Source organism: Pan troglodytes, chromosome 12, assembly GCF_028858775.2.
Source record: "Pan troglodytes isolate AG18354 chromosome 12, NHGRI_mPanTro3-v2.0_pri, whole genome shotgun sequence".
NCBI classification, from domain to species: Eukaryota; Metazoa; Chordata; class Mammalia; order Primates; family Hominidae; genus Pan; species Pan troglodytes.
In genome coordinates, this window is record NC_072410.2 from 82,548,495 (window position 1) to 82,572,751 (window position 24,257).

Sequence of the window (24,257 nt, forward strand, 5' to 3'; positions counted from 1 at the left end):
CCTATATCTTTCATTTAATCTAACACACATTCATTTTAGAAAAATAAGATATTCATATAATGACTTTTTCAACTGACCAGAGTTGGCAAGTCCTTCTAGAAGTTTGGAGCTGCCCTGAATCTTATGTTCCTCTGCTGTTCCTCATCTGGTCCATTCTGATATGCACTCCTGTCCTTCTGATCTATATTCACTTTGTCACTATAGGGAGCTGCCAGAACTAAAGATGTGGGGTGGAGGCACTGCTTTCTTTCCACAAAAGCTATTCCCAAGGAGCATTTTTGGACAGTCATTCTTCCCTGGAGCTTTGTCAATAGATCCTGTCTTGAACCTCACAGATACTACTACTCTCTTGGTTCCATAGAAAGTGGAGAAAAGGTATGGCAAGCTGGGGAAAATTTCAACAGGAAAATGTCTTGGAGACAAGCAGTTTCACTTGGAATAACGAGTCAGTTTCCTCTCATTCTAAGAATACTGAATTTCCTTTAGAGTCCTTATAAAAGTTTGGAAAATGGAAGCAGACCTACCAGAGAGTGAGGATGCAAGCCAGAAGTGGGTATGAAAGAGAGATCTTTTGCTAAAGGGGGAAAGCACCTAATTTTATCGTAACTGTCAGCTTAATTAAATGAATTTCCTAGGCTGTTTTATTCATACAAGTCAGTGTATATGTTAGGGACTAATTAATTGCTCAGAAATTGGCAAGTACTTCCTAAGGAACATTTTCCTTTATGATGTGTTTGGCGTTTGTGGTTTGCTAGTTGCATTTCCAGCCGTAGACACTGCACCATAAAATTATAGCTCCATCCTGAGGCACCAGCTGTCACTTCTGCCAATGATCTCTGAGCTCAGGGAAAATAGCAGTTACATGCATGCATAGAAAGTGGATCCCTCAGTAAATGCTAAATTTATCAGGAGGGATATCACTATTGAAATGCACTCAAAATAATTTCATCTGGCCCCCAAATGGGAACTGGGGCAAATGGCTTGGCATGGAATAGTATCAGACAAACCTGGTCCAATTCTACAGTAAGAAGTGACAGGCTTCATTTGATTTGCAGCCACTGATGTGTGGGATATGAACAGGAGCATTTCCATGACATCTTCTAATGGAAAATTATACAAGTTACAGAACAAATCGATCTACCATAAAGAACACCCCCTCTGCAGAATATGCTACAGACTTAGTAATTCTGTGAGATAATAAATGGACTTTTACCACTAATCAATGCAGTGAGAGTAGACTTGATAGAAAATTTCTCTCTTAAAATACAGTGTGAAGAATCCACAAGAGCCACAAAGAACTACCTTTTGCTTTCATCCCCTGAATATGACACCTGATCAATCTAAGAAAGCGTCATGGAAAAGTGTAAATTTCATGAGCAGTTTAAATGTGGGGAGTGAGACAGATAATGAAAGAAAAGGGTTATTTTTTTAAGGCCCTTAATGATATTTGCTGTTAAGCCTCTTAACCTGGGAGTAGGTGCAGGTCTAGTAGAATATTTCCCTAACACCAATTGATGGATCATTGCATTAGATATATTAGGGGAGCTTTTCAGCACTATAGATTCCCCCTGCTCACCTTTCATCTACACATGCAGAGGCTCTGATTTGTTGGTAAGGACAAGGAATCTTCGTTTCTAAAGCTTCACAGGAAATTGAAGTAGCCAGCTGGATCTCAGGACCCACTGGTCTAATATTATGTTCCTTCCATAAAACTGAGGACCTCACAAGGTCAGAGGCTCATTTCTCAAGGTGAAATGAGCCTTGTATTTACTGAGAATTCACTTCTTACGTTTTAATGCATGCTTGAGTTTTCTCAGGACACCTTCTCTGGAAAGTCACCACTCACTACAACTGCCCCCACCATGTGTCATTTCATTCAACTCCTCTTTTGTATTAAAACTCTTTGAGTGTACCACCACCAACGTTACAACTTGAAAATTTTTCCTTGTCCTTCCTCAAATCACAACACAAGTCAGCTATTTGGTTTTATTTTTAATAGCCTCCTCTCAGCCCAAACTGTGACCCTTCCCCCCACCCCCATAAAGTTGTTAGTCTCCTGATTTTTAAATATTAACACTTCCTCCTTCAAGTTGAAAGACATCCTACCCTAAGCTTCAAGGACCCTAGCATTTCTCAGCCTTCCTGTAACTCACCCCTCTCGGTCTCCCTTTCTCCCTGCCTCCCTTTACTCTTTTACACTCTTAACAGTGATATTATTACAGTATTGGATTTCACATTTCTTTGATTTTTCTTTTAAGGTCACTCCTTTGGAAAAAAGTCTATTAGCTCACATCAATGCCTTCAATTACCACTTCAGAATGCATGACAAATATACAGAGAGTCTTGCCATCCAGATACTTCGTCTTCACTCCAGATCTGTTATGTACAAGTATGCTATTAATATACATTCTATAAGACATTTCCCATCATGACTTGGATTAAATATACCAAGATAAGAATTTATTATCTTCTCCCCACAAGATTCCTTAACCTCCCATATTATTATCTTTCTCCCATGTTCGGACCCTTGCAAACACTATTTACTTAAATAATTAATAGAAGTTATAGATAATCATAAAGATATAGTCATACAGAAGAGATTTGAGAGGAAGCAGGTAGAAAGTTTCAATTTTTCTCCAAATTCTTTCTCAGCTTCATTCCTTTCCTCCAGTTCTCCACAAGTCTGGACTGATCCCAACCAATTTTCTCAGCCCCACTCCACCGTGACCTTAAGCAGGAGGAACTTCACAAGCCTGAGCCTAGCTCTCCTCTGAGCCTCAGCAACCCAATAAGCTTGTTGATCATCGGTCTCTGAACTATTCTCCAGTTCCAAAAGTCAAGTCTTTCATTTACCAGATACTTTACTATCAAATTTCTGCATATCACACGTGTTCTTCCAGATACTCAGAAACAAAAGCAGTAAACTACTAGATTCCTGAAATCTGCCTGAAAGTCATATTCGACTTTCTAACTGGTTTTTGCTTCCCTGTGTTGATTTCAAGACTTCAGTTCATCCTAAATGAAGGCACATTCTTCTTGTGATCAGTCCCTTTGGAGAACAGATAATGACAGAACTCTGCTACATGATGCTATGAGCAGCCATCTGTCCTGTTTTATCCTCCATTCTACATCACTCAGCTCCATGCTTTCTTGCCCATCTCACCCAGTGGTTTACCTGGCTTCTATATAATCTAGATTTCCATATTTTCTGGGTTCTGTGTTTTGTTTCTTCGGAATGGACCTTCCGTCTTTGGTGGCTTTGTACAGACTCCCTGATATCTTACTCCCTGCACTACTCCAGCGGGCGGGTTGAGTTCCAGTCTTGGCCTCTTCCAGTCTGTCTCATCCCATTGTGTGGTCCTAGGCCTGGCCCTAGGATATGACATAATTGCTGCTACCAAACCCTTGCTATCACCTTGGCCTTCAACCTCTCACTGCTCCTATCTACTTAACACAAAGAAGGGCGAGGAACTGGTGTTATTAATTTTATTAATGTCTCCAATCTTTTTAGACCACATTTGCCTCCAATATTAAGTGGCTATTTCTTATCATAAAACTCAAGACATTTTATTCTATCTCTATCTTTCAATTTCTCTTTCCTTCTCCCTCTCGTTTTCTTTGCGCGCACACACACACATTGCTTACCGAGTAACCTGAGTCATTTTTCGCTCAGTGTTATCCTTTTACCCTTTCCCACGCCTCAACTTGTAAATTTTCATTTCATTATATCATCGTGGTTGTAATTCTCTCACCACTTCTCCTGCCAATACTGTAGAAGATAATGTAATGCGATAGCAATTTTCCATGTAAATCATTAACCTGAGACCTTAGTTTTTGATAATTTCCTTTAAAAACTTAACATATATACCCAGATATCATTTTGTCATAAGGCTTGCCAAACCTACTCACGGTTGATAAAAATAAAATGAAATATGTGCTCAGATCTGAATTTATGGTAGATAGATTTTCTTTTCATGAAAATCAGGTCAGTTTTACAATCTCATGATGTTTTCTCTAGCAGAATTCGTATTTTACTACCTCCATCGTGCTACAAGAAATTGATCTTGGCAGAGGAACTCAGAGAAAGCATTTCATGCAATTTCAACTTGTTTTCTCTAACCCACAGACAAGTTTTCAGGAAGGAGAAATTTCAGAAAAGAAATTAAAGCAACTTTTCTTTATTTATTCAGCTTTGACAGATCTAGACTGGAGATAGGGGGCAAGACACTTCTTTAAAGTATGCTGCTGGAGGGGTACCTGGCTAATTATTCAGGCAGGGACTTTAGGCTCTGCCAGTCCAGGAGATAATATCTTCTCCACATCTGCTTCCCTGCCCCCTCTCCTTCACTACAATACAAGCTTTACTCTAGACTTAGTGATTGTACTAAAAGTTAAATTGGATAATAGCAGTCCATAATCAAAAAGGCCCATTGGCTCCTTCTTACAAAATTATGCCCACATGATTTAGCATTTCTCCTGTCTCCAAGCTCTCTTTCTTGACTCATCTCCCATCAACCCTCTACCACTTACATGTGCACACCATAAACATAAGTCAGATAGAACCTGATGCTTCTTAAACATGCCATGCCTTTCCAAGTCTCTGTTTATTTCCCCACCCACTGTGCTCACACAGCACAGAGCCCATACTTACAATTAACACACATGGAGGTGCATAATCTTTGGTTTACATGCCTATCCCTTTTCTAAGCTGTGAATTCGTACTCCTCTTTTTATCCCCAACGCCTAATGCGGGCCTGTCACAAAAACTGGATACTCAGTAAAGGTTTGTGGAATGGCTGAATGGAATAACATATTGCAGGAATCTAAAACGTGGCTGATAAATTCATCTTGCCCTTCCTCATGATGTCCAAGTCATGAGCTTGAATCACCTACACACCATTCATTTTGCTTACTGTCATGGTGAGGTCAACATTAAGAACCCTATCTTTTTATCTAAAACATATGTAAGCTGCCTTTTACTAAGAAATGTAAGATACCTTGATTGATTGGCACAAACTCAAGTACAGACAGTGAGTCAACCAAAACCATTTATTACGCAAACACTATGTGCCAGCACTGTGCTCACTGTCACAGGGAATGCACACATACTTAATGCTGTCCTATCCCGTGGCGGATGGTTACTGTTGAATACAGACAGTACTGCCTGAAGAGCTGACATTCTTAGGGGGTCTGAAGACCCAGGATTGTATTTCCATGGATTCTCTTCTGTTCCATTACCAGTCTCACCAACCTTTGAATCTCTATCTCAGGAAGTCTAACTTTGTGAAAGCAATTTAATTAAATCTATTAAGAGGATTTTGATGATTCTACAAACTCAAAGATAACTCAATAAAAAAAATATTCAGGACCGACAAATATTACACCAAGACAGCAAGTTAATATGTAGGGGAAAATCCATAATAATCTTCTAAGAGTTTCCTGGTCTAAATAATACAAAAACTAAAACTGTATATTTTATTGAATAGGATTTATTCATTATACATAGACCCACCTTTGAGATGCCCTGCAAAGCTTTCCCGTATTTCTCCATTTGCTTTAGTATTCTATATAAGTTAAACTTAATTGTACCATGATTAAAGTTAATATAAATGTTAAAATTCAATAAGAAATTATCATAAATATTTAATAAAGTATTTGCTCATGTTCTAGCAGTCAATTCTATCTGCTGCTACAATTTTGAAAGGCTTTAGTTATATAAATGTAAAAAAACCTCTAAAATGAGATCCATGGATAGGTGTCAGAAATCATTGCTTTTTCATTCACACAGAAAACTCTTATTTTCCAAAATGAATATTATAATATTCATATTAATGCCCCATATATATTTTTGAATTACAGCTGAGGAAGCTTTAGCTTACTAGAAAGATTGTTGGAATCAAGAAATCTAAGTTTGCTCAGTTGCAAGAATGCGATTAAATTAGATAATAATAATGAAAGCACATGTGAAAATGCTTAAAGTGTGAAAAAAATCTCTTATATAAATTATTTTATTTGTTTTCCATATTAACCTTGTGGGTTACATATAATTTATCTTATTGTATATTTAAATTGAAATATGAAGTGACTAAATAATGCTGCTAAAAGCTGTAACTCTATTGCAAATGCAAATCTAGATCCCGTAGGTCCTCTCTACCTACATGATTCTCTGAACAAAAGCACAGACTTCCTACAAAATTTACAAACTAACAAAAATCCTCAAAACAACAACGTTTCCCTATAAGATTATGTCTGGGTCAAAAGCTGAAATAGGGGTGGAGATTCGCCTTTTTGAGCCCTAACTGAACTACACATGATCCATAATAAAATTTAAAAAAATTTTCAAAGCTTACTTACAGATTTTTCTCTACAATCAATGTGCACATTAAATGTAGCTCATCAGAAGCCTGTAATTAACCCAGGAATTGCTCAGCAAGTGCTTTCTCACTATTTGGTCCAGTGGTTCAATTTTGTTGAACAGTGTCATTATTTACATTTTGCAAACCTGCTCTGGTTCTATAAAGTCTAACTGGGGAAACTTCCATCACAAACAAGTAACAAAAAAGGGAAAGAAAGCAAAACACATTTTTAGTTTAAACCCAATAAAGTCTGTTCTGGTTTTGGTTGATTTTGATTTTAAGCTTTAAATTGCAAGTACCAGTAAATAGCTAAATTGTCTTGCTGATTTTATCGTGTGATGCTTACCTATAAAGTGTTTGGATCCCTTCTATCAAGAATATGAACTCCAAAATGATAATTGATGTGTTTTTAAGCCAAATGGAATACCCAGAAAAGATTTAAACATTCAAATAAATGCTACAGTGAAAAGTTCGGTGAGAGTCCACAGTTAGTGGGTACATCACTGGACCTTGCAAGGAGTAGAAAGTAGCAGCAGAAAGCAGAAAACAGGAGGCATATTGATGCCCTTGATATTTTGTTGGTAGTGACTTTTACTTTGTAGTTTATACTATATTTAATTTTTACTTGTTCGGGATTAGACATTCAAGGAGTATTTCACCATATAGAGGCACACTACTCACTATGCCTACAAGCTTACCACATTGTTGTAAAGCCAGTTCTTTTCACAATTACCCCCTTTTGAATTAGAAAATGAATATTCCTTTAAAAGTGCAAATAGATTTTCTAAGGGGAAAACACACACACACACCCACACACACAGTTATTGACCATGTCTAGTGGTAGAGAGGGGCTGCATACCATGACTATGTTTGAAGAAGGAAGAAAAGTGGAGAGACAGGCAACTGCTAAGTGTGATGCCCAGAAGACTTGAGAATAATAATAAGACTAGGGGTTGATTTTGATTGACTGACTATTATTTTACCCATACACTTTATGTAGTGTTTGTTTCTGTGGATGTTGTAGTTTTGTTTCAGGTCAAAGATCTTTCAGGCCAAGATTCAACACAGCCATCCTTACTAAAGGAAGTATTTGTTTCCATTGCATGAGCCATTGAATTTATAAGGCATCCCTCAGCGTGACGGACAATGATGAAATGGTACTGAGTTACCAAAGAAAATCATGCATTTCTTTCTGTTATCAGCATCGGTTTTTACTTAATTAAAAAGAGAGGAGAAAAAGAAAAGTTTTCTATGAAGAGTGGTAAATTAGATTTTAGCAGCATCGAGAAGAAAAACACTAGGATAATGGCAGAATAAACAAATAACAGATGTGGATTCAGAGTCTGAAGATGAGTTTTAATCCTAATTCTGGCATCCACTAGCTTTGAGGCATTGGTTAATTTCACTGAGTCTCAGTTTGCCTATGTGTATAATGAGAAGTGAACAGGGAGATTTCTGTGATTAAGGATTGAGAGATTGTGCTTCTAGATTGAAAAGTGGAGGGCTTGGGAAGATGAGGGCTGAAGTTGAGTGGAAAACAACTAATGCTGTTTTGATGACAAACTTGGGAATGGGAGATTAGCAGAAGGGTGCTAAGCAGCATGGCATTTGCGAGTGATTTAGCATGAAGAATTTTTTGTTACAGAACAAATAAGATGCTTAGCGAGGTAGCCAGGATGGCCTTCTAGGGAAACAACATTGGCAGATGAATCCTGAAAACTTTTCCAGCAAAACCAGCCAAAAGGTTAGTAATGACCGAGGAGAGAATTTCTCCTTTTAAAAATGTATGTGAAAATTTTCCATATGGCAGAATTCAGACAAGAACTTCCATACAAGCCAATAGAAAGAGAAGATGGGGAACGTTACCTTCTACATTAAGAGTCCAGGGTGGGGCCCAAGCATGTGAGGAGGATTGTAGGGAAAATAAACTTTGGCCTCTAAAAGAGCTAAGCCCAAGTAGCTCATCCATAGAAAAACATCAAAAATTCATAATATTCTTGGCAACTTCATTAAAAGCTAAAACCAAACATTTTAAAATGTTAATTTCTAGTGATAGGATTATGGGTGACTTTTTCTTCATTTCTGCATTTCTCAAATTTGCAATAATTAGCAAGTATTACTTTAATATGCAGGAAAATGGGCCAGGCACAGGGGCTCATGCCTGTAATCCCAGCACTTTGGGAGGCTGAGGTGAGTGGGATTACCTGAGTTCAAGACCAGCCTGGCCAACACGGTGAAACCCTGTCTCTACTAAAAATACAAAAATTATTCGGGCGCGGTGGCATGCTTCTGTAGTCCCAGCTACTCAGGAGGGTGAGGCAGGAGAATCACTTGAACCTGAGAGGCAGAGGTTACAGTGAGCCGAGATTGCACCACTGCACTACAGACTGGGCGACAGAGCGAGACTCCGTCTCGATAATAAACATAATAATATGCAGGAAAATGCTTTAAAAGAATATACATTATCCTAAAGCAATCCACATTGTATTTAGTGAGAAAGAACCCATGGAATATAAACTTGCTAATATGGACTATTATTCCTTCTGGCAATTTATGATGTTTCATATAGACAAGGACAGAACTCTGTTTAGAATCAAGTTTAGTTTTATCCAGGTTATCAGGAAAAGCAACAGCCAAAGGGATACACCAAAAATTTTATTTAAAAAAAGAAATCTGGTATTGATTTCTACTAGTCTACCCCTTGATATTAGTAAATTAGCTTTACTAATACCTAAGGTCCTATTATCTTGTCTCCTAATCTAATGTGAAATACCAATAAAATATTAGACATAAAATTAAAATGTGAAATTTAAAAATCAGCACCAATTCACTAATTATTGGTTTCTTTTAGCCATGTTCAAGAGAATATCTGGCATCCATCTTTAAGAATGTTTTACAAGAGTACATGCAGACAGAGATTGATTTGCCACTGTGCATTTTGTGGCCAGGGACACAGAGAGGGAAGGAGGGAAAACAGAGAAAGAGAATGTGAATTTTAAAACTTAAGAAAGCCCAGCTCATTTCCTGGTGTTCTTATTTTAAAGCTGACCTCTTTCTGACAGAGATGCTTTCAGCGTATTCTAGCTGCTGTCCTATAACATTCCAGGAGTGAAGTCCTTCCAGAGTTTTCCTTGACACTTTTTACTTTGAAAAAGGAAACGTAACATGGGAAGAAAGACCAAAGGTAGAAATAATCTCTGGAAAGAGTCTGATGACCTTCCAGGAAAGTTTAAAATGTTCAGGATGAAGACAGCTTTTGAAAAGGATGGGCAACCAGCAATCTGAAATCCAGCAGCATCAATTTCATTGTCATTCTAAATTCTTGTAATAGGCAGTGGCAAATGGAGAACTGATCTTTCTAAAACTGAACCAGACAAAGATGTTGATGTGTTTCATTTCTAGAAAAGATGCTCTTTGCCACAAATCATTTTGAACGTTACCTTAAACTTTGAACATTTTGTTAAAATATTATTTTCTAGAGAATCTGCATTTAAGGAGTACAGTTAAGATCTCACATTACAGAAAAATAGGTAGTCTTATAAGAATGTTAACTAATAAGTTTTACGATGCCAAGAATCTGCCATCATTTTGTTAAATGTGACCCTCTCATAGAATTTGCACAATGCCAATATTTTTAAACAATAAAAAAATCAATTTGCATCTATTTTGCCATATTTCAACATGGTACCCTATGCTTGATCCACTTTAATTTTCACTGAGCAGAGAAATGGTCTCAGCAGGCATGTGTAGGTAACAGACCCCAGGTCCTTATTGCTTTACCCTCCTTAAGGCTGAAGTTTATCAACTGCAGAAGAGTGAGGCAATGGTAAGGTATACATTTTATATGTCACAAAATTATGGTCAATTTTTAATACACCCATGTAATATTGTCTTAGCAAACTTACTCACCTGATCTTCTCTGAAACCTACCATAATAGCATAGAACATTGTGGGGATATTAGACTGACTAGCCTATTATTTATTAAAAACAATAACTATGGATCCCTGTAGTATCTCTTTCAAGTAGTCAACCAGAATGTCTTCTAGGGACAGAAAAGTAGCTCATATATTTGTTTTTTGGACACTGACACTGACAATTGATTGCTAAAAACACAGACTAAAGAACTAAATTTATTCTTATTTTGCATTTGACAAAATGAATTGGTTGCCATTAAGTTTCCATAGTTGGCAGAGGAAAGTAAAATAGGGCAAGGTTATGTTAGAAAACCCCAACTCCAGAGCTCTCTAAAGCTCCCTTGGTCTCCCTGGGAACAGGAGGATTTTAGCTGTCGCTGTCTCTTGCTCTGCTTGAAGCAATGATTTCAATAACCATTTGACAATACCAAAAGATCAGGGCACGGACAACAAGGCCTCCTGGAGAATTACTTTGGTTTAGCTACTTTAGCAACTCTTGTCCTTGGAGTCTATTTAAATTACAGAACAGCACCACCACCGTTTGTCAGGCTAGGCTTGATAGCAGGAGCTCCAGGAAAAGCATGACTTCAGATCCCTGTGCGTATCCTGCTAGTGGTGAGTGAGAACCTGGCAGAGCTGTGCTCCCTGCGTTCTTGAGTTTCGGATTCTGGACTTGGATGCCCCATTATATGGGATTTGATCCAAAGTTATATATGAGAGTGGATTTGAGGGTATTCCTTATTACTCCATTGAATATTTCCTGACCCACAACTCTACCATCTGCCAATTGCTCCTTTTAGTAACTGGGTAAACAGGCAGGCAAGAACTGCAAAACGAGCCACTCGTTTTCAATTAATAAGAATAACAGTACCTAACATTTCATTAGCTCTTTACAAAATAATTTTTGCATGCAATATATTATTTAATCTTTGCAATAACCTGTGAATTTCATTATCCATATTTGATAAATGATGATAACCATTATTTGATCATCACAACACTGTGAACATCATAATCACTGTGAAGTAAGTTCTATTATCTTCATTTGATAGATTTACAACATTGATGTTTAGAAAGATGCCAGAAGTGACCCAAATACCTTGGCTAGAAAGTAGCAGGGTCAAGTTACAAACCTGGGTAATGTTGAGTTCTGGATTAATTCTCTCAAGATTTCGAGAAAGGAAACAATAGATTTAAGTCATGATGCAGTCCTGTTTTTATGACTATGCCCCCAAATGAATCCATGCCCAAAATATCTCACCAGTAATCTAAAAATGATGTAAAAATATTAGTAGAAATAATATGAATAGCAACCTGTCCTTATTCCATTTGAAATGTTTACTAGATGGAGGAGTTGGTTTGGGTCACTTACAGAAAATGATAATATATGCATGGATCTTCTCTGACTGCTCCTCCCTTTCCCTAACCCCAAATCACTAAGCAACTCACCCATCAACTTTTGAAAGGAAAAAAGGCTTAAAAATGCACCAGGAATTTAAACCAAGTGATACAAAGGCAACCCATGGCAAGCTCATCATCTCCTGTAGGTAGTAAGAAATAAATGCCAACAAAAGAACTAGAGAATGCCCAAGGTGATATGAACAGAGCTATTGACTTTGCAAAGGCAGCAGGCCTCCTTATGATTATAATCATTTCCTTTGCTTTTACAGTAAACACAATGCAAGAAAAGCTGCTTCTGACATTTTCATAATACCTTATATTTTGGGGAAAAGAAAGGAGCCAAGGAAGCCAGCCTGAGGTAACAGCCACCAGGACTGCTTAGTGTGTCAAAGTACAACTTAGTCCTTGATCCTGGAGGGGGCAACCAGCATTCTGTGCAAAATCCTGAGGAAAGGAATAGGATACAGACAGACACAGCAGTGGCGCTTAGCTTTCATGTAAATGAAAACTGTGTAAACCACAGTTTTCTATTTGGCTGTACTAGCAAAATTTGAAACTCCTTACTGAAAACTCCAAACATTCTGACAACCTTTTCTCACCCAAGGAAACAGCCTTTTCTAAAGACTAGAATTTAGCCTAAAGCTTATTTGTTTAAATGCTAGCTTTATTAAGACATAATTTACATAACATAGGATTCAACCATTTAAAATATACAATTAATTGGGTTTTTATATGTCCTCAGAATTGTGCAGCCATCACTACAATCAATTTTAGAACATTTTCATTATTCCAAATACCCATCAGCAGTCACCAACTCCCTCCACCCCACCCGGCCTTTTATCTCCAAGTCCCCAGCTTGAGGCAATCACTAATCTGCTTTCTGTCTCTGGATTTGCCTATTCTGGACTTTTCCTATAAATGTAATCACACAACATGTAGCCATTTGTGTCTGGGTTCTTTCACTTAGAATGATGTTCTCAGGGTTGATCCATGTTGTAGCATGTATCACTACATCATTCCTTTTTATTGCAAAATAATATTCCCCTGTGTGGATACACCACATATTATTTATCCATTTATCAGCTGATGAACGTAAGTTGTTTCCACTTCTTGGCTATTATGAATAATGCTGCGATGAAAATTCGTGCACAAGTTTTTGTGTGAATACATGTTTTTAATTCTCTTTGGCATATAGTGGAATTGCTGGTTCACATGGTAATTCTATTTTTAAACTTTTGAGGGCTTCTCCAAAGTGGCTGCATTATTTTTCATTCCTATTAGCAGTGTATGAGGGTTCCAATTTCTCTACATTGTCACCAAGACTTGTTATTGTCTGTCTTTTTTATCGTAGTCATCCTAGTGGGTGTGACATGGTATCTCCCAGATGCTTTGATTTGCATTTCCCTGATAGCTAATTGTGTGGACCATGTTTTTATGTACTTATTGGCCATTTGTTTATCTTCTGTGGAGAAATGCCATTCAGATCCTTTGCCCATCTTTTTTTCTTTCTTTTCCTTTTTTTTTTTTTTTTTTTTTTTTTTGGTTAGTTTGTCTTTGTAAGCTGTAAGAGGAGTTTATCCTGAAGCTTTTAACATCAAGTGTACTGTGGATTAAATTTCAAACTCCTTGTGGTCAGAGAAGTTGCCAGGTTCATGCGTGGTCAGTCCTGGGTCAGGTCTTTCTGGAGTCTGGGAGTGTGATGGCTTACATGTGGGAAAGTTCCAGTTCCCGACATGGCCCTTCATTGACATGGCTCAGAGGCTCTGTGGCAGGGACATGAGGCATTACTGTCTTCTGTGGCAATTGAAATGCTTAGTTTGTCTACTTTCCAGATATAATCACTGTTGCGTAAAAACATATCGCCAGAGCTCCCATCACTTTCTTGAGAAGGAAATCACTGTGCATGAGTGTAAACGCTGATGCCTGAATACTAAAGGTGTTTTCTCACCTATACTATTAAGGTTGCCTGCAGAGACCGTCATTTCTTGAGAGGGGAAAACAACTTTAAGTACATTTTATAATCCAGAAAAGAGCAGGAGTAAAGGACAAAACAAAATGATTTTCCCATGTTTCCACCTACCTTGCTAATTAGATCTAAAATTTAGTTTGGACTATTACTGTCTCACAATTCTATATATTCTTTATTTTATGTATATTATTATTTAATGTATTCTTTTAAAGCAAGCCCTGGCTGCATATTAGAAGCACCTAAAAAACTTTTAATGTTTAAACGTTTTTATTGATTGATTGATTGATTGATTGAGACAGTGTCTCACTCTGTCTCACAGTTCTGGAGTGCAGTGGCATGATCACATCTCACTGCAGCCTCAACTTCCTGGGCTCAAGCCATCCTCCCACCTCAGCCTCGCATGTAGCTGGGGTGCAGGCAAGCACTACCACACCCATCTGGTTTTTTTTGCATGTGTGTTGTTTTTTCGATTTTTCATAGAAACAGGATCTCACTTTGTTGCCCAGGCTGCTCTAAAACTCCTGGACTCAAGCTATCCTCCCACCTCGATCTCTCAAAGTGCTAGGATTACAGGCATGAGCCACTGCACTTATCCAGAAACTTTTTAAATCTATATTCATGCTGGGCTCCCACAAGCAGAATTTGATTTAACTGATCTGGAGTGGGTTTAGGTATTTCTAGTTTGCAAAATCCCACAGGTGATTCTAATATGCAGCTGGGTCCAAAACACAAGCCCGACTACTACCAGCCTATTGGTTTATCATCCAACTTAATAACAAGAACCCATTGTCCACTCTAGACTGGTGCCTCTCAGACTTCAGCATACATAAGAGTCATCTGGGGATCTTGTTAAAATGCAGATTCTGTGGGCCTGGATGGAGCCTATGATTCTGCAATTCTAACAAGTCCCCCACTTTAGGTGAGGCTGATGCTGAGACAGCTGGTTGACTATTCAGAGTCCTCAGAGTTGGTGAGCCATTGCATGCTCATCGCTCTTTTTAATTAAACCTTTATCTCCTCAATGATTTAACTTTTTAAAGCAGCCGTCATGGAATATAACGTGTGCTGCAGTCCTTTTAAAAACAGAATTGAAATTCTATCATTGTTCATACAGTCATTCTTTGTTAATGTAAATATGAAACAATAAAACTCGTTATTAAAGTAATGATCCAGATCCTTTAAAGTGGCCATAAAAATACTGCACAGTTGAATGAATAAGGGACCTAGTGGCTAATTTTGAGTCATATGATTGAAAGGTTTTGGTTCCTGAAGCCAGTCACAGGAGACTCACTTTGTGACCTTGGAAGTTACCAACTTCTCTGAGAGTCATTGTTTTCCCTGTCAATCGCAGGTAGTAGGAATTACTTCTAGGGCTGTTATGAAGATCTGTGAATTAAGAAATGCAAAGAGCCTATCATTCCACTGGCCTCTGAGAATGTCTAAGGAGAGGGTAAACCTTAAAAGACAAAAAGCAACTGTAAGCATCTAAATATGTGAAATCCTCACTAAAATCTTTTGTGTAAGGATCTAAAATGGAGGAGTCTCTTCTCTTTAGTCCTCCATTTCATCCTTTCCTGATCTTCTCCCAACATCAAGGGCAGACTTAAAGAAAAGAAACCACAGAAGGACAAATTGAGGCTTAAATTGAAAAAGAGACTGTGGTACCACTTTGGCTTAACAATGAGAAACTAAAATATATTTTGAAGAGACTTTCTTTTTCAACCCTCATTAATAAAGCCACATCTTTCTTTCTTTTCTGACTGTCTGCCTGAGTCAAAACCAGATATAAGAACTCCTTGGTAGTCTGTTTGAAGATGTTCAGGTCCTTTGAGACACATAAGATAAGAGAGAGACTGGGAAGTAAAGTATAGATGTTGGTTTGGTATCATCAAATAAAAGGCACTGCAAACTTCAAAAGGAATGATCTGTATTTTTCCACTGAATAAATTGATCTTTCTAAACCGAATGTTTTTTTCTTTTTCTTTTTTTTAGAAATAGAACCAAAATGTACTTCCATAAAAATTTTGGCCATATTAAGAAATATTTTAATGCTATCGTAAGATTTGTAACTGCTTTGCTAGTTTCCAGAAACCACAGTTTTTATAGTATACTGCTCAAATTAGAAAAGCTGTCAAAAAGAAGTGAGTTTTCCTGTCTTTATAATAATTATAATAGTTGAAAGTTGCATGATACCAGTTTTTCTACTTGTTCTTTATCAGTGCAGTAAAAATGCAAGAATTATATTTGGATGAAGGACTGTGTCTACCCAACAGTTCCAGTCTTGATTTTGTTAACCTGTCTATTTAAAGAAAAGAAGTAGCAACAGCTATGTTTCCCGTTGTTAAACAGAACAGAACAGCCAAAATGGATGTATGTTCTCAGGGAGCTGGAGTCCTTGTGACAGTGCAAAAGTCCTGTGGACATGGGATTGGTGTGGCAATGGGGCCAACTGGAGGACACTCAAGGTTCCGTCAGTCCTTGAGATTCTTTCTACTGCAGAACTGGGAGGAACATGCTTCTGCTGATTATCAAGCCAAAATAACTGACATCTTCACCAAACCAACCCCATACTATCCCCTGTGAAAGAAGAAGTGGTAGCGATATCTTTCATGCATTAGGCTCTGGAAAGTGAAAAGGAGACATCCCAAGGATGTGTTCCTTTAAAAATTACATTGGTTTATTTCACCTCAGCTACCTTTGCTAAGGGGAGAAATTGTTCTGTTCTGAAGCAAAAGGTGAACATTACCAGTGCCTTCTGATTTTTGCCTCTGTTGATTTAAAGGGCTAATTCATAAGGACTGACTTCATCCTGCCACTTTAGATCCACTGAAATGTCCTTTAATAATCAAGTTTCCTATTAATAGCTTTACTGTGCAAGAGGAGTGAAATCAATATATAATTTAGTGGCTCTTCCTGTCAGGAGCATTATTGATTCTATTATTAATGATTTTGAAATGATATGCCATTATGCAAATTCCATCTGTTTTAGATGTCTTTGCCAGGCAGCTACAAAAGTACTTTTTTCTTTTTCTTCATCTTTGATTTTTCCAGTATCATAGTTATCAAGTACTTCAAAATTTTCTAAGAATTGTGATCCTGTGAATAGGGATATGCTAGTGATAAATCATAAATGCTTATTTTATATGCAAACAAATTGTGTGGAGCTATATAACTGTGTTTCCCACACTCATCAGCTACTTAGAGTATAGAAAATAGGCCAGGTGTGGTGGCTCACCCCTGTAATCCCAGCACTTTGGGAGGCCAAGGCGGGTGGATCGCCTGAGGTCAGGAGTTCCAGACCAGCCTGGCCAACATGGTGAAACCCTGTCTCTACTAAAAATACAAAAATTAGCTGGGCGTGGTGGTGGGCATCTGTAATCCCAGCTACTCAGGAGGCTGAGGCAGGGGAATCGCTTGAACCTGGGAGGCGGAGGTTGCAGTAAGCCGAGATCACACCACTGCACTCCAGCCTGGGCAATAAGAGTGAGACTCCATCTCAACAAAAAAAAGAAAGAAAATAAAGCTATTAGAGGATTTAAATATTTATGATATTCACCAAGGATTAGAAACAATATGTTGTTTGGTGATTTATTTATTTGTGAATAAGTTGCTTTGTGAACATGAAACAGGTACCTTTTCTACACAAACATTCACCCTATTAGCAAGGCTACTTCTACCATCCCCACTGTGCTTTACTTCTATAATCCAATAAAATATGTGATGAGATGCAGGGTGGGTTGCAAATACAAGATGGAGAAATATAACGTCAGATGTTTTTAAGTAATGGTAACAAGAATATTGCAACGTGACTCTCACAATGAGGGGTTTCAGTTTGATGTACCCTACAGTGAAGCATCTTGATAATGGATGTTGGGCCATCAAGTGCAGAGAACAGTAGCGTGGCCCTATTATTGTCCATCAACACTTTCCTACCCTTGGTCTCACCATGCTGTTTGTTTTTGTAGAAATGTACGACTAAAGTTTAAGATTGCAAGACTGTGAGATGGAAATTAATACCCAAAATGCATAAGTTTTGTTGACAAAGAGGACAGACATTTGGCAGTTTTGTGTAGAGCAAATTTGATCTATTTTACAACATCAAATTCAGTTCTAATTATCAAATAATCATTCCTTACATCCATCCTCCTGTGCCTTCTCTAATATTTTATATTTTTTGGATATTAGGGAAAAATTAAATATTCTAGTTTAGTCACAGCAGAATAATTTTTTATACTAAATAAAGATGCAAATTTAAAAAATAATTCTAAAAGTCAGGAAGGAGCTGTTTACAGTATACATGTAACTGGACATTATCATACCGTTGGTAGTTTTGTAAATATCTAACCACTCTTTAAAAGATGATTGTGGCTTTAGTCACTTATAGCTGTTCATCTAGTGTATTCATATTTCAGTATTTGAGGACAGAAATGAGATAGAAAGGAGTTTCATGAGCTGCAGCTTTTTAGGAGTGAGAAATTGGAATGTGAGTATCATTCAAGAATGTTCTTTAGCTGAGGAACAGAGAGTACGTTATTGGGTTTCAGGGAAACAGAACCAATCATTTGGTCTCAGGTCTACAATGCTAAGCCAAAAAGCAAGACTTAAGCATTTGGCATTAGGCGCTGGGAAATTCAGAGAATTAAAAGTATCTTCTACCTATGACTCCTTCATATTAGGAAAGAAGACTGATATTCTTTAGTATGCATAGATCTAATGAAACTTAATGGCTCAGATAAATAAAATAAAAACAAGATCATAAACCAATTTCCTTCCAGAAGACCTAAAAAACTCCACCAAAATTAAAGAATGGCCATGCTGTTAAAATTCTGTGTCTACAAACTCTCATCGTTTCAAAAACATTGATCAGAATTGTTCTTGGCCAATGTTACTGGAAACACTTTTTCAAGACAAATCAGTGTTTAAGAGGCTTCTAATAAGTTGTAGTATATGAATTGTTTAAGCCCTTATTAATTAAAAGGTAACATTAGGTTGGTTTATTTTCAGAGTCATCAAGAATGCTTATGGAAAGTCGAGATTTTCATAATATTTGCATTTGTCCTACCTGCCTGTCAGTCACTCGTAGCCATAGCACCATAAGGCAAGAACTGTTAAAGGTTGGATTACAGGAAGAATTCTAATCAAAACACCTTGGTGTATTGGTGATGTTTGAAAGTAGTGTAAATGGCATGTTTCATAGAAAGTTAAAACTCAACTTTGGAAGAATGAAAATAACTACAACATCATGACTCGCACCTGCTGCCACCCCACTTTCAAAACAGCTGTTGTGAGGCCACAGCTTCCATCTTTAGAAAGACAGACAAAACGTGAACAACTTCCTGCTGTGGTCTAGCTGGAGAATCTGACTAACCTGAATAAGAGTTTGATTCTAAGACATTGGGTGGGGTGAAATAACTTGACTATATTTTCTTTGTGATATTTTTATTCATTTATTATTTTAATAACAATTTATGATAAAAATACTATATTTGGAACTATAATAAAGCACAATGAAGGAAAAAAATGACCTGTAAGCCTATTGCTCAGAGATAACCTCTATTAATATCTTGATGGGATTTTTTGACTTGTTCTAAAGGAGTGAGTTCCAGGGCATAGCTTAGACAATCCAATGGTTAAGGCATTTACTAAATTAATGTGTTTTGCTTTTCTTATTACTGTGATCTGTGTTTTTCTGCTTTTCCTCCTTATGATGATGACAAACCTATTAATACTGAATGCTATATTTTGCCTAAAATAATTCTGTGGCCCTGGGCAGGGGAGCTATGCATTGGGTGAAATCTCTGATCTTTCATACCTATCTGATACCCATTCTTGAAGAAAAAACTCACAGTACAGAAGTTTCTCGATTACTGTTTGTCTGAAAGTGCAGCTGGTTAACCTTGCTTTCCTCTTCTCTATGTTCCTTCTCTTCTCTTTCCTCTTCCCCTTGTTCGTCAATTTCTATTCTCTGTTTCAGCAAAACAATATCAGTCAAGGTAATTGATGATGAGGAGTATGAGAAAAACAAGACCTTCTTCCTTGAGATTGGAGAGCCCCGCCTGGTGGAGATGAGTGAGAAGAAAGGTGGGGGAGCTGCTCCAGGGCTGAGCCCAACAGCTTCTGCTGGCCTGTGCCACCCCTGGATGCCTGCACTCTTCAGAACATGACTTACAATGCACACATCCCTCCACCTATGTAACAGGGCACAGATCTCATGCTGAGCCACAGTAGGCAGGCCTGTAGCTACATCAGCCAGCGTTAGCTGCGCTGCACATTAACGTCTGAGAGATTAATTTTCAGGGCAGTCAATCAAGCATCCATTTCTGGGAAAGTTGCTGCAGATGCCATGCAATGCCATGCCAAAATACCCCAAAATGGGGTACCTACTGACTGCTAACTGAAGCGGGAATATTTCGTGAAAGTGATAAATTAGCAAAGAAAACTTAATGGGGGCCAGCCAAGAGTACCCAAGATGCCCTTTTACATACTTCAGGAGGCCCATGTGCTGCCAGTTCTCCCTCCATAACATCACAGTAACATTCAGCTTGGTGGACACCAAGAGCATGAGCGTGTGACTCCAACCATTTGTTTTGCCTTTGTCTTGTGTTCCCACAGGAAGATCATTACCATTAGAATATTTGACCGTGAGGAATATGAGAAAGAGTGCAGTTTCTCCCTTGTGCTTGAGGAACCAAAATGGATAAGAAGAGGAATGAAAGGTGTGAGAGTAAACAAAGACATACCAGCGAGAAATTGTACTCTTCTCTCTCCGTGTCTCCCTACTCTCACACTTAACTCTCTCCTCTTCCTCGGCTTCCAAGTACTATACTTCATTGCCTTTGAAGCTTTAGCAATTTCATTTCCCTTCCCTAATTCACAAGTGCAACAGGCAACGCCCACTTTCTTCAGGAAATGTCAACTAACCTTGATTGCAACCAGATTTAATAACACTGAAAGGGATTTCTGTAATTCAGAAATGATTACGTAAAAGAATGTGTTTAGTTTTCCACTACTCACGGTTTATTCTAAAATGTCACTCCAATTATTAAATCTCCCCTAAAATTTTAGTGATAAAGACTACTTAATACCTCATCAATCATACCTCAATAAAGCTGGAAAAAAGAAACTGCTTAATACCTATTAGTATTAGTAGATGACCCTAACGGCAACTAACAGGAAACTTCAGAATTCAAATAATTAGGCTTCTTTGGAGAACACAGTTTAAAAATATTTAATAAGAACAAAGATCCTTAAAGAGTAGTATTTTCAATATTCTAGTGCTCATTTTAGCATATTTTTATATCATCAAATACAACATTTAAAAGGCACCATATCTATGAAACCAAAGCTCACCTAGCTTTATGCTCCAAAATCTCTTGATAATTACAGAATTAGTAAATTATTAACATATATAATAAAAAGAAAAAATAAAAGTAGTGTCCTTTATAACTAGATTTTGCCGATTTTGCTGATTATTAATATATGGCATATATTTCATAGGAAAGACAGCAATCTTGTATCAGCTTTACAGAGGATTTTTTATTCTGAATTGTTCATAGGGCTTCATATAATTATCCTCTAATGGTGGCCATTTTAAAAGGAATTCTGGTGATTTACTTGTTGTGTAAAATGAGCAGACCACATATTAATAGCTCTTATTAGTTGCATACAAAGAATTGGTGAGAGCAGTATGATATAATGAGATGGGCCACTTTGTAAGAAATTTATGCTTTTACAAGTAGAGGGAAAAATAAAATATATAGGACTAATTGCTATGTAGACACATAGGAAAATTTATCCCACGTTCGTCCCATGTTTGTGGCCTCACAGTCCGCTGGTGGGAAAAAACACATATGTTTCTGTGTTAATCAAGTTCAAGATGGCAACAGGAGTATTTCGAGTGATGGGAAAAGGAGCACTCAAGGCCTGTTTTAATGAAGCCTATTTAATATGCTCCATAGATGGTAGACAGAAGAAAAAGAGACCAGAAAATTATGCTGATTTCTTAAAAGCTGGGATCCAAAATGCCTCACTAACATACAGGAGAAAGCACTTTCTTCTCAATGTATTCCTCCAAAGAACTTTATCTCAAGGAGGAGCATCTTGGATTCTGCTCTTTCAATTGCCATTTTAGTAAAATATGCTCTCATGTAACAGCAAATTAAAATTCCCTAATAGCACTATCCAGTTTCACACCCGCCAAGTGGATTCTTGTCACTATTAATAAATTACTGACTTTTTTTAGAAAGTATCCTCTAATGCCACCATCATTAGAGAGAAAACTGGGCCCAAAAAAGTAACTGTAACATTCCCGTCTTCAACTCAGGAAATAATTTGATATATTTAGCAAGGTTGCTTTTACTAAAATAAAGTGCTACAGTACATTCTGGGCTTAAAGCACATAACCTGAAAGACAAATTATACGTCCGCCTCCCCCCAACCCAATGCCCTGTCAGTTTCCTGGGATGATATGTCCACTAGAAGGATTCTGGTTATCTAATAATGTACAGAAGTCACAGATAAGGACACAAATAGGTGTTAATTCCTGGGACTATTAAGCTTTAAGGATTTTAAAACATAAGCAATTCTTGGTGGACAAAATATCATCCAAATAGAACATCCCAAGATAGTGCTTTACCTTGGGCTAAACTTTCTTTCCAGGCAGGGAACCCAAAATGGAATTTCCCAGGATGTTTCACCTGTACTTACTGAATAAAAGGTGTGATACCTGAGTTCCTGGGTGATTTAAGACTTCCATATGTTGGATTGACCAAATCCCAGGCAATATTTAATGAGGAAGCCTCACTCATATCAAGTTAAGAATGAATTTCATACAATGTTTCTACTGTATTTGGTAAACTAGATTTACAAACTAGGTATAAACATATATACTAGAAATGTCTTATTAAACGTAAAGAAATTATATATAAGGTGAAATACATATATACACACACACACATATACGTATGTATTCAATCACACACATTTTCAGAAATTTCAGTTGGGATTGTTTATTCAGAAATATTCCCATCACTATATTTCTTTGGGGTACACCCATTTTTAGCAGTGGCTCCCTACCACTGCAATCAGATCTGCCTGGATTTCTTTCTGCTGATATTCCTCTTACTTTCATTATTCATCTGGTCTCTTATTCTGTGTTTGTCTTTGTCTGTTTCCTTCACAGCCCTGTTATTGAATGAGCTTGGTAAGCATTTCATTTCTTGCATTTCCTTTCCATTTTTCTAGATTATTTTCCATTTCTGTCAGGTGATATAGTAGCTCTGTGACTTTTATTTCTCTTGACTTGCTAGCAAGATTGTTGTTTAGGGCCATTGACCTCATTTTGTCAAGGTCAAATAGTTTATATTGCATTTTTAATTTAGTACAACCTTTTGAAAAATCGGTGATTTCTTAGGTATGCACAAGAATTAAATTTGTGCATTAAATCTCATAATCTTAAAAGAATGATTAGTGATTCAGTCATGAACGTTTTCCTAGTCTTCTTAATTGTAAATATAATTTGGCAAGTACCTTGGGTGGGTTGTCAGGCAGTCTGATGTCACTGGTATTTGTTATGTAGAGTGTCAAATTATAACATTTGTTGTTTTTTTTTTTCTTTTTTAGGTGGCTTCACAATAACAGGTATGAATTTTTCAAGTCTAATGCTATCTAACTTTTACTGTCTGTTCTCACCAGATGTTATTACATTAAAAAAATTTTCTCATTTTTATTTGCTTTTAATGAAGGAAAATACCTGTTTGGTAAGACTTATTTTTTTAATGTTCCTTATTTTTCCCCAAATACCCTTAACCATCAATCCAAACCTACATCTTATGTAACTTGCATTAATATTTAACTGTGGCACATGGTGTGCTCTTGCTGGTTTTACACATTTAACGTTTTACAAATTAATAATGTGTGTGTGTTGTGTTTATAAGCTGTTCATATGGAAAAACTGTAACTGTTCATATTTTGACACTGACCAATTTACAAATGTTCACATAGTGCTAATGATGTACAGTTCCCTGATAGAGGCTCCAAAGAGCTCTAGAATAAGGTGACACAATTGCTAGCCTCAGAGAAACATAGAAGCTGACATCCAAGATAGATCCGTGGTCCACGCTCAGGATCCTAATAACACATAAATGCCATATTGAGAAAATACATAAAAATACATGTTGAGAAAATACGTAAAAATACATCATTTTAACACATAAATTTTAATTCATAAATTATGTAAGTAAATATATAATTTATAATACATAATATAATATCATGTTGAGCAGAGCCTTCCCCTCATCCCACCACACCAGTCTGAGGGTTTCTCTGGGGACTTAGGTTTTAGTATTAATAACATGGTAATGAGTAATATTTCTGCCACTTGAAGCATATTACAAAGTATTCTATAAAAACTCAAAATGTCAAAATTAAAAAGTTTCAAACATTTAAATTTAGAATGGTACTCAGCCTGTGTTGATTGCATTATTTAGCACAACTCTAAAACTATATTCTTGTGTACAAAACAAAGATATTTCCTTACAGCATCCTCTGTTGTCTCTAAATATCTTCTCACCCTTTTAGAGTCATCTGTGCACATTTAGAGAGAGAGAGAAATATTT

General features: G+C 37.1%; 1 protein-coding gene across 22 annotated transcripts in view; it reads left to right on the forward strand.

The window, feature by feature from the left end:
• The window catches only part of SLC8A1 (solute carrier family 8 member A1), a 414,873-nt gene that overhangs the window by 314,923 nt on the left and 75,693 nt on the right, over positions 1 to 24,257 (forward strand). For 11 of the 22 annotated variants that reach the window (XM_016948409.4, XM_016948410.4, XM_054677795.1 and 8 more), the window contains exons 3-6: positions 19,616 to 19,722; positions 22,823 to 22,843; positions 23,263 to 23,280; positions 23,385 to 23,399. In XM_016948409.4, coding sequence (XP_016803898.1) covers positions 19,616 to 19,722; positions 22,823 to 22,843; positions 23,263 to 23,280; positions 23,385 to 23,399 — 161 coding nt within the window. Of the gene's footprint in view, positions 1 to 19,615; positions 19,723 to 20,253; positions 20,358 to 22,822; positions 22,844 to 23,262; positions 23,281 to 23,384; positions 23,400 to 24,257 lie in introns of all 22 variants that reach the window. The other 11 variants (XM_063789131.1, XM_063789130.1, XM_054677792.2 and 8 more) reach the window with 5 other exon arrangements.